The sequence below is a fragment of the Oratosquilla oratoria genome, chromosome 1 (genome assembly GCF_046742065.1).
Source record: "Oratosquilla oratoria isolate Oo_2021 chromosome 1, ASM4674206v1, whole genome shotgun sequence".
In the NCBI taxonomy this organism is placed as follows: Eukaryota; Metazoa; Arthropoda; class Malacostraca; order Stomatopoda; family Squillidae; genus Oratosquilla; species Oratosquilla oratoria.
The window spans coordinates 112,993,158-113,005,657 of NC_134777.1; the positions used below are offsets into that span (position 1 = coordinate 112,993,158).

Here is a 12,500-nt window from a genome sequence, read left to right on the forward strand (position 1 = left end):
AGAAGAAGAAATTGAAGAAGAAAAAGAAGATGAGGAAGAAGAAGAAAGGAAGAAATAGAAGACGAAGTAGAGGAAGAAGATGAAGAAGAAGAAGAAGAAGAAGAAGAAATTGAAGAAGAAAAAGAAGACGAGGAAGAAGAAGAAGAAGAAGAAGAAGAAGAAGAAGAAGAAGAGGAAGATGAAGAGGAAGAAGAAGAGTTACAATAGGGGATTTTAAAACGTCTTTAAAAGAGGGTTGTGTGGTGGGAACAGAATTTTTAAGGTGGCTGGCTCTAGCCTTGCTGAGGGCCTGATTCAAGAACCAGGACAGGTATGCCAAATTCAAAAGTTGCCTTTTGTAGTTCTAGATTCTTGGACCGGGAGATTGACCTCATCAAAAGGCAACTTTTGAGTTTGGGATACCTGTCCTGGTTCTTGGATCAGGCCCTCAGCAAGACTTGAGCCAGCCACCTTAAAAAAGTCTGTTCCCACCACATAACCCTCTTTTAAAGACGTTTTAAAAATCCCCTATTTTAACTCCACCAGTTCTTCTTTTAAATTAATTCCCAACAAGCGGTTCACAGTTGCCTACCATTATCCTAACACGGTTCACAAACAAATTGTTAATGTTCATCAAAGATTAAAGGGAAATGAGTCACCAGGAGTGTATAGCTTTCCTTGTAAAGATTGTAATTTAGTGTATCTTGGTCAAACCAAAAGGGATCTTAACACCAGGATAATGGAGCACAAAAGATCCATTAGGTATGCCCAGGAAAATTCCGCTGTGTTCCAACACGTCAGTACCAAAAATCATGGTCTTGACTGGGACAAGGCCAAAAAAAAATTTTTAAGTTCAAATGTAGTTTTAGAAGAAAAATTGTAGAATTATCCTTAATCGAAGAATGTCCGAGCTTGAACATCTCCAAAGGTCAATGGTCCCCTGACATAGTCTCACGGCTACCTGTGAACCGTTTGGTTAAGAATTATCACCCTCCTGACCTCGCTTCCAGCCCGCTTTCCTCCTGACCTCAAACCTCCACCCACACATCCTCTCACCTCTGACTCCACTCTGCGTGACGGATTGTCCTGTTCTAGCTCTGCGTGTTACCCTTCTACTCACATCTCAGTTAAACTTATATCTTTGCAAATTCTTGTAATCTGTACCTTCCTGAAGAGGGCTATAGCTATTAGCCGAAATATAGAAGTTACACTTTCTTCTAAAGTTTCCTTTTATTCCGACTGTAGGTTCTTCGTGGTTAATATATGTATATATATATATATATATATATATATATATATATATATATATGTGTTGAGACATTCTGACAGGTTGATGTAAGCGGAATAGGAAACACAGGAGTCTTAGTCTTGAGTTTATTCCTGACTAGTTTCGCAGGTATGCTTTTTCAAAGGAATATGTGTACAAACGGGCTGTGGGCATTATATACATGGGGTGGACCTCACCACCTCTCCGAGTTACCATAGTTGGTGGCGAATGTGAACATCACATTGTGGCTCACGTAACAATGAAGACATTTTTACAATTGAATATGATAACACTAATACCAAAGAAATTATTAATAGAAAATGTAACAATAGTAATGATAACGATGAAGATAAATATTTAAATGATAATATTAACAATAATAACAAAAATGATAGTAGCAATACAGGAAATAATAACAATAAAATAAAAGTAATAATAATAAAAACAATAATAAAAATAAAAATGATAATACTAATAACCAAGAAATAAAAATTATTAATAGTAATTATGACAATAATAGTGAAAACAATGATAATAAAAACGAAAAATTAATTAAATATTTAAATAGTAACAATAATAATAATAATAATAAAGATAATGAAAGTAATAATAATAAAGATGGTAATAATAAAAATAAAAATGTAATGATAATTTTTTTTTTCTTAAATATAATGATAGAAAAAAAAAAATAATAGTTATAATAACAATGATAATAATAATAGTGTTGAAAATAAATAGTAACAAATAGCATTAAAAGAATAAATCATGATAAAAAGTTGGGGCAAGGTAGTATGGAGGAACTTCAGAGTGAAAGGAAGAAAGCTGGAGAGGGTAGGCCGAAGTGGGAAAAAGGTATCTACTTGAGTTTATTCCTGAATGGGAAGTCATTCCTGGAGGGCAAGTGTCGCGGTAGATTTTGTCCATTTCGAGTCACCAGTTCTCTTGTTTGTGTTTTTGTGGTTGGCAATGTAAAGTGATTCAATTATTTTCCGTTGTTTCTTGTGTAGTCCTTTAGCTAGAATGGTGGAACCCTCCCAGTTAGGCAAATGTCCCTCTGTGTCAATGTGGTTAACTAGAGCGTTGGTTTCTCGGTGGTGTCTAATGTCCGCTTTGTGTTCCTTGAGTCTGTTGTCAAGTCCTCTGTATGTCTCTCCGTAGTATGCACAGTCACATCCTTTGCAGGGAATTTTGTAAACGATGCTATTGTCACGGTTCGTCTTGGTTCTGTTGGTGGTCAAGTGTCCTATTTTCTTCCCTGTGTCATTTACTATGATGAGTCCTGTCTGTCTCAACGTTTTTGGAAAGCATGTGAGAAAGGCCAGAGTTAGGAACCACAAGGTATCGTAAATTTGTCCTCTCTTCACATCCTTTCCTCTGTCTGATTTTAATGGCTTTCCGTAGTGACGTCCCTAACATGCCCTCTGGGTACCTTAGGTTCCTGAACGCAGCGGTTACGTATTCAATTTCCTCTTGTAAATACTCTTCGCTGCATATTCTAAGAGCCCTAAGGTAAAACCCAATGATAACCCCTGATTTGGTCTTCTCGTCGTGTGCGCTAAAATAGTGGATGAAGTCGTCTTTGTTTGTCGGTTTACGGTATACCTTGAACCTAGCGCTGCTGTCCGATCTGATGACGACAGCGTTATTTCTTGGTTATTAGTATTATCATTTTTATTTTTATTATTGTTTTTATTATTATTACTTTTATTTTATTGTTATTATTTCCTGTATTGCTACTATCATTTTTGTTATTATTGTTAATATTATTATTTGAATATTTATCTTCATCGTTATCATTACTATTGTTACATTTTCTATTAATAATTTCTTTGGTATTAGTGTTATCATATTTAATTGTAAAAATGTCTTCATTGTTACGTGAGCCACAATGTGATGTTCACATTCGCCACCAACTATGGTAACTCGGAGAGGTGGTGAGGTCCACCCCATGTATATAATGCCCACAGCCCGTTTGTACACATATTCCTTTGAAAAAGCATACCTGCGAAACTAGTCAGGAATAAACTCAAGACTAAGACTCCTGTGTTTCCTATTCCGCTTACATCATATATATATATATATATATATATATATATATATATATATATATATATATATATATATATATATATATATATATATATATATATATATATATACATGTTTGATTGAATACGACAGCATTCTGGAAGTTGTTGATTTTCTTTCTTGTGTTTTCTATTTTTCTAATTATATTCTTCCCTTGGATAGGGTGGGCATAAACCAATTCCTTATAATTCTCCATTTTATTACACGACGTTTCGTCTCTAATAAGACATCTTCTGGTATTTCTGTTTATAATGTCTAATATTGGTGTATTTTGGGAGCAGGTTCTTTTCTAAACATGTTTGATTGAATACGACAGCATTCTGGAGACGAAACGTCGTGTAATAAAATGGAGAATTATAAGGAATTGGTTTATGCCCATCCTATCCAAGGGAAGAATATAATCAGAAAAATAGAAAACACAAGAAAGAAAATCAACAACTTCCAGAATGCTGTCGTATTCAATGAAACATGTTTAAAAGAGAACCTATTTGCAGAAACCACTGTTAAATTGAAAAAACAGATACCGAACTTTTTCGTCTGTTAAGACATTTTCAAAGGTACAGAAAAGCAATACAAAAAGAAACAATATATACATAAGAAGACAGAGGATATTCGGAAAGGTCCCATGTTACATATTATCACACACAATTTTGTCAATAATAAAATTGTACAATTTAAATAAACCAAACTCAAGTTCATGTTATTTCCAAAATTTCTTATTATGAAACAAGATTCAATAATCTTTCCATTAAATGCACAGTAGAGGTAGAAGATAATAATATTTTACCATTTTTAGATGTAAATATTCACCGATGTGGGAGATATTTTAAATTTGACGTTTACAGGAAGCCGACCAATGTCCTTTCGTACATTCATTTTTACTCGTATCACAGTCAAAAATAAAAGTTGTAAGTTTTTTTCTCAATGTTCCTGAGAGCTTATAGAATTTGTTCCCCTGAGTTTTTGGATCAAGAAATACAATTTATCTATGACATTGGAGAAAATCTAAAATATCCAAAACATCTGATTGATAAAACAAAAATCAAAGCTAGGAAATGTTTTCTTAATACTTCGCAGGTCAAACAATTTAATTATAAAAATATGTTAACAATTCCGTACCACGAAAATTAAATCAATCTTCCTAGCATTTTTTAAAAATTTGGTATCAAGATAGTATTTAAAAACAATAATAACTTTAAGAGCCTGTTAATTAAAAATTCTCCAATAAGTAAAGAAGGTTGTATTTATAACATAACATATAAAAACGGTGATTTTATTTATATAGGCCAAATAGGCAAAGGTTTAGATAAAAGAATAAGCCAACATAGATATAGTATTAGAACGGGGCAAGTGTCCAGTGGATTATTTGTCCACCAAAGGGATTATGGTCATAATATTGACTGGGGAAATTCTAAAACAATTACTTCTTGTAATAATATTCTAGAAAGAAACATTATTGAATCTTGTTGCATAAAAAGAAAATTTGGAAATAACATGAACTTGAGTTTGGGTTTATTTAGATTGGACAATTCTATTATTGACAAAATTGTGTGTGATAATATGTAACGTAGGACCTTTCCGAAAATAGTATTAGAACGGGGCAAGTGTCCAGTGGATTATTTGTCCACCAAAGAGATTATGATAATTATAATGGCTTTGGAAATTCTAAAATAATTACTTATTGTAATAATATTATAGAAAGAAAGATTATTGAATCTTGTTTCATAAACTTGAGTTGAGTTTGGGTTTATTTAAATCTTACAAAATATTTATTGACAAAATTGTGTGTGATAATATGTAACATGGGACCTTTCCGAATATCCTCTGTCTTCCTATGTATATGTTGCTTCTTTCTGTATTGCTTTTCTGTACCTTTCAAAATGTCTTAATAGACGAAAACGTTCAGTATCTGTTTTTTAAATTTTTCGGTGGTTTTTTGCAAAAATAGTTCATCACGTGTGTTTTGTAATTTCTTTGCATATATATATATCTATATATATATATATATATATAATATATATACAATATATATATATATATGTATAGAATATATATAAACACACACACACACACATATATAATATATATATATATATGTGTGTGTGTGTGTGTGTGTATATATATGCATATATATATATATATACATATATGTATATATATATATATATATATATATATAATTATGTATGTACGCATGTATGTATGTGTATATATACCGGCTATATGTATGTATTAAATTTTGGGAAGGTTGGAGACAACGGCCACTGTATCACATCTCAGATGTTCATCTATTGGTACTTCGCATAGCCCTCTCGCGCCCTCCTCTCTGTCTCTTGTTCCAGAGAACTTCAGTCGCCGCCTCCATGATCTCCAGCAGCTCTCACCAAGAACAGGAGGAAGAGGAATGGAGATCAGGAGGGAGTTCAAGCAGGAGTTTCCCCTTCAAGAGATCCAGCGTCGAGGAGTGGTCCTACGCAGACTTCCACCTTCCTGGCTTCCAGACCAGCTTTAACGTAGGAAAAAAACGTTCCCTCGCGTCCAGCACTGAAGAAGTGGAAGAAAGTGCTCATAAGAGGGTCAGATCCTCCGAAGAGGCCAGCGACGACTGGATCGAGGTCCGAGAGCTAGGCGAAGGCGCCTTCGGCTCTGTCGTCTTGCTGAAGAACGCCTCTTCAGGAGCTTTCGTCGCAAAGAAGTCGGTCGAACTCGTCGACATCAAGGTAGACCAAGAAGTCGAGGTTGAGGTCCAAGAGAGTCTTCAGCACCGCAACATTCTGCGGTTGTTGAGCTCGGTGAAGGACGAGACTCACCTCCACATATACATGGAATACGCCTCAGGAGGTGACCTAGAAGAGAAAATCGGGTCCTCCGGCTTGGACGAAGAGACGTCCAAGTTTTACTTCAAGCAACTCGTGTCAGGAGTCAAGTACATGCACGCACAATGCGTGGTGCATAGGGATCTAAAACCCTCCAACTTGCTCCTCGACAATGAAAATGTTCTTGAAATTGCCGACTTCGGGTTATCAGCCAAGATCGAAAGCCAGGAGACTTATCTCAGCGTAGTCTGCGGCACTGGAGGCTACGCGGCTCCCGAAATCTTCAAGCGGCGCTACAAAGGAGAACCCACCGACATGTGGTCGTGTGGAGTTATTCTCGTCAAGATGCTCAGCGGACGCGATCCGTGGGAAATGGCCAGGAAGTGAGACCCTGACTACCGACGTTGGGTGAAAAAGGACCAGAAACTCCTCGACGGCAGACCCTGGACTGACATCGGCAGTTCTGCCATGGACCTGATCGAAGGTCTTCTCAGCCCAAAACCAGCGGGCAGATCGACAATTCCAGACGTTGAGCAACATCAATTCGTTGCAAATTAAATTCTTTTAAGAAAAAAACAGTCAATGAAGACACTGTAGCCATCAAGCTTAAGTACAAGAAAAATATCTTAAGATTATAATTACCATATTCGAATCTATTTTGGGATGAATAATCTATTGGATTGAATCTTAAGCAATTCGGTTGAAATTTTAAAACTACTATAAATCATTTTGAGATGAATAATTCATTGAATTGAATTTTAAGAAAAGTTTAAACTTTAAAAGAAGTATAAATCATTAAAAAGTACTGGGAGAGTTCCCTCAGCTGAATAAAACTACTTGTATATATACATACATACATACATATATAAATACATGCATAAACATACACACACACACACGTATATATATATATGCATATATATATATATATATATATACATATATATATAAATATATGTGTGTGTGTGTGTGTGTGAGTGTGTGTGTGTGAGTGTGTGTGTGTGTGTGTGTGTGTGTGTGTGTGTGTGTGTGTGTGTGCGTGTGTGTGTGTGTGTGTGTGTGTGTGTGTAGGTGTGTTGGCGTGTGTATGTATATACACAACTACATATATATATATATATATATATATATATATATATATATATATATAGATATATATATATATATTTATTTATATGTGTATTTCATATTATATAACACAGCAAACTGGGCGTTAGTTATCTTCTTATTGAGACTTTCTACTCTTCTAATAACTTTTCTCTCTAAAGGAGGGAGATATACGATATTTCCAAACGAATCCATGATTGGGTAGGTAAACTAACATTTTACGACGTTTTGCCTATGCATTATGCATCATCTGGTAATTTATTCAGAAATAAATACATACATATATATTACAAAGATAGGTACATTAGGATAGATGGACTGTGACAGTTCATCCTTTCCAGCCCGCTACTCGTGACCCATACAACTCTAGGGTCCCGCACAAATTGTCTTACTAATTTCTTGACAAATAAAATTATCAAGCTTATATAACCCCTTGTGTAGGTTGGTATTTTGATCACTGGTAGTATGAATCAAACTACACTCTATTAAGTTTCTTACAATCTATCATACCAACAACATAACAGCAAGAAACTTAATAGAGTGTAGTTTGATTCATACCACCAGTGATCAAAATACCAACCTACACAAGGGGTTATATAAACTTGATAATTTTATTTGTCAAGAAATTAGTAAGATAATATCAGGTAAAATGTAACCCAGCGACTATGACCTAATGTCGCCCGACAATCATTAGTGGAAGCATTGACCCTGGCGACTGTGACCTGATGTCGCCCCACCATCATTGACATTGACCTTCCGCCCTCCAGGGGGTAATTGTCCGCTACCCTTATTCAAACTGTCCTTGTTCCTTTTTTCATGTATATATTATCTATGCATTTCTATTACTATGTACTTGTTGCACTGAAGATGTAATATACGAAAGCGCTCTGCTTCGTTAGTTTCTTTTTTCCAAGTGGTCTACTTTGCATATATACATATATATGCATACATATATATACATATATATATATATACACGTGTGTGTGTTTGTATATATATAGTATATATATATATACAAATATATATATATATATGTGTGTGTGTGCGTATAAAGTATGTATATATATATATATATATATATGTATATATATATATATGTATTCATATATAAATATATGATATATGTATTTATATATATGAGTGGTAGGGTGGTGAGTTTAAACGCCAAGAATCCGTTGAAGTTCAACGGATTCCTGGCGTTTAAACTCACCACCCTACCACTCATTCTGTCTTCACACATTCATATATATATATATGCAATAAAAACACTAGGAGCGTGTGTTCACAAATGCGTAAGTAACCACTAGGAAAAGTAAACTAACGAAGCAGAGCGCTTTCGTATAATTACATCTTCAGTGCAGATACAAAGAAGGAATTCCTTCTTTGTATCTGCACTGAAGATGTAATTATACGAAAGCACTCTGCTTCATTGGTTTACTTTTCCTAGTGGTTACTTACGCATATATATATATGTATATATATATATGCATATATATATATATTTATATATATATATATATATTTATATATACATACATACATATACCAAGGCTTTTTCCCCCTTCCAAGGGAGGTAGCCACAAAGGGAAAGGCATAAAAACACTCCCACCCATTTCATCCCTAAATACACTCCACACCCCTCCCACCCTTCCTCGCATCTGAGCACCACCTGGATGACGGGTCATCCCTGAACCCTGCCCACCGCCCTGGGTCAGAAGCAGTGTCGCAAGACACAGTACATCCACAGCAAGGCCGCTTCATTTAATCGGCGACCCCCCCTCTCCGTCCCCCTTTGCATATAAAGGGAGGACGGGGAGAAATCCCTTCGGGCTGCGTCAAAATTTACTCACACATACTACCCCCCACCCCCCCGCCCATTCCTCCTCATGCAGTCACAACATCATCCATATACAACCATTCTCCACTCACCTCTGTCTTCCGTCCTCTCCCTTCCTTCCTCAACAGACATTCCCCTCTTCCCCAAAGCACCCTTCACCCCATCCATCCACCTCATCCTAGGACGTCCCCTCATGTTCACTCCCTCCACATCTGCCTTCCATACCTCTTTTACTAGTCTTTCTTCACTCATTCTTTCCATGTGTCCAAACCATCCTAATATTCTTTCAACCCTCTCTCCCAAATCCTTTTTCACCCCTGTTCTCCTCCTCACCTCCTCATTTCTCACTCTATCTAGCCTAGTAACCCCCACCATACTTCTCAGACACCTCATCTCAAACACATTCAAACTCCTTCTCTCTTCTTCTCTTATGTTCCACGTTTCTGCCCCATACAGTGCTGTTGGCACAATCACTCCTTCATACAGTCTCCTCTTCGCATCCATTCCTAAATGTCTATTTCTCATTACACTCTTTAAACCACCAAGGCATTTACTCGCTTCTCTCAATCTACATTCTACCTCCACCTTCACTCCACCTTTTCCTGCTACACTTGCACCCAAGTATCTAAAACTATCCACTTACATACATTATATATATACATATACATAATATATATATATATATATATATATACATATACATACATATATATATATACATACATATACATATACATATATATATATATATATATATATATATATATATATATATATATATATATATATATATATTGGACAGAAGGACGACAGAATGAGTGGAAGGGTGGTGAGATAAACACCGAGTAATGTTGGAGTGTAAATTTACTGACGTTTCGTCCTTAACAGGACTTCTTCAGAGTATGAGTACATAAGCATATAATCAACACATATATACACGCGTTCATGTCCGCGTTCCTGCTAACCCACGCCACTCGAGTCCGCTTGTTTCCTCATCTCCCGGCGGATGAGTCGTCCGGACATTTGAGACAGTTTGATGAATCCGTCCCTGTGATTAAGGCAAGGCTGAGATGCTATATATGCTGCCTCAACTAGTTTCCTCTTTTTCTTTTCTAACCCCTGTTGTAAAATCTCTACCCCGCTCCAGTTGGGAAGGTGTCCAAGTTGGTCCACATGAACCACCAATGCGTTGGAAGTACGGTGGGCTTTTAGGTCGTTCTTGTGTTCGTATGTTCACTTGCGTAGACCTCTCCCAGTTTCTCCAAAATAGCTCAGTTCACAGCTGCTACATGGTATTTTGTATACCACGCTATTAGTGATGTTGTCTTTTCTCTCCTTACCTCTCACTATTTCGCCAATTTTCATGCTGGATGAGCTGGCAATCTTCAATCCTGTGTTGCGTAGTAGGTGTCCTAATTCTTCCGTGTGTTTGGAACTGGGAACCACAATGAAGTCACCTTCCTTATCTTCCTTAACCTCATCCTTTTTATCCAATGTTCTGAGTGCTATTTTTCTCAAGCTGTGTAACAATCCTTCCGGGTACCTGAGATCTGTGAAGACTTTAAAAATATATTTGACCTCTCTATCAATATGCTCCTCACTGCATACCCGGAATGCCCTAAGAAAAAATCCAATTATTACTCCTCTCTTGGTTCTCTCGCTGTGTGCCGAGAAGTAATGCCCTAAGAGAACCAAGAGAGGAGTAATAATTGGATTTTTTCTTAGGGCATTCCGGGTATGCAGTGAGGAGCATATTGATAGAGAGGTCAAATATATTTTTAAAGTCTTCACAGATCTCAGGTACCCGTAAGGCAAATTTCTGAGTCCATATATCATTTTGGTCATTCTTCTCTGTCCTGATTCTAGTGAATTGATGTCCATTCTGTAGGACGGAGACCAAAACTGTACGGCATAGTCAAGGATGGGTCTAACACACGCATACACATGAGAGACTTCCATCAAACTTAGATATCGAAAAGGTCTCCTATGCAAAATGAAAAAAAAAAAAAAAAAAAAATCAAGGAGAAAAATCCAAAGGTAAAAATAAGGATCATATATATGGTTAAGGTCATATCGCTCCCAAGCATGCAACAACATGCCACAAACCCAAAAATACAATAAAACCCCAAAACCCAATTTTGGAATAAAACCCCACAAACCTAAGCAATCGGAATTACGTCACAACACGAGGACGGAGGCTCTCCCAAACATGCGACAATTCGTCGCTACCCGAGTTACCCGGTAACCTCCCCAGTTACCCGATAACCTGCTCCCAGTAAACCGGTAACCTCACCCAATTACCCAATTACCTCACCCAATTACCCGGTATCCTCACCCAGTGAAGAGCAAATTATGAATACAAAAAATATAGAATTAGATAGAATTATACCATTCACCGGAGAAATCCTTACCCTAACCATTGAGAAAGAATATCTCAAGATACTAAAGAAGGGTTCTTGTACCCAAAATAACAATCAATGAAAAAGGCCTACCTAGAGTAAAGTCATCAACTTCATTTCGAAGGAGAATAAGACCATAATAAAAATATATGGAAAAAACATTAAAAAAATAATAAGTGCACAGCTAGTCATCATATCTATACTTGTATATAAACACACACCTACATATATATATATATATATATGTATGTATATGTATATATATATGTATGTATATATATACATATATATTGTATATATACATATACATACACACACACACACACACACACACACACACACACACACACACACATAAAAATATATATATATATATATATATATAAACACACAAACACACACACACACAAAAACACACACACAAACACACACACACACACACACACACACACACACATATATATATATATATATATATTATATAATATATATATATATATATGTATGTATATCTATATCCACATATATATATATATTTATATGTATATATATATATAAGTATTTGTATGTATATGAATATATGTATATATATATTTGTATGTATATATATAAATATATATATATATTATATCTATATATACATGTATATATATATGTATATATATAGATATATATATATAAATGTATACAGATATATATATATATATATATATATATATATATATATATATATATATATATATATATATGTATGTGTGCATGTATGTATGTATGTGTATATATACCGGCTATATGTATGTATTAAATTTTGGGAAAGTTGGAGACAACGGCCACTGTATTACATCTGAGATGTTCATCTATTGGTACTTCGCACAGCCCTCTCGCGCCCTCCTCTCAGTCTTTTGTTCCAGAGAACTTCAGTCGCCGCCTCCATGACCTCCAGCAGCAGCTCTTACCAAGAGCAGGAGGAGGAGGAATGGAGATCAGGAGGGAGTTCCAGAAGGAGT

The 12,500-nt window shown here is 35.6% G+C and overlaps 2 protein-coding genes across 2 annotated transcripts in view; both read left to right on the forward strand.

Moving 5' to 3' along the window:
- Positions 1-5,697: 5,697 nt before the first annotated feature.
- LOC143029367 (serine/threonine-protein kinase grp-like) lies at positions 5,698-6,537 on the forward strand. The gene has a single exon (XM_076192078.1). The coding sequence runs from the start codon at positions 5,698-5,700 to the stop codon at positions 6,535-6,537; it is 840 nt and encodes a 279-aa protein (XP_076048193.1).
- A 5,888-nt stretch (positions 6,538-12,425) lies between these two features.
- LOC143029383 (serine/threonine-protein kinase Chk1-like) overlaps positions 12,426-12,500 on the forward strand; it is a 1,014-nt gene continuing 939 nt past the window's right edge. The window contains exon 1 of the mRNA XM_076192080.1: positions 12,426-12,500. This exon is cut by the window's right edge and continues 939 nt beyond it. Within this exon, the coding sequence (XP_076048195.1) occupies positions 12,426-12,500 (75 nt within the window).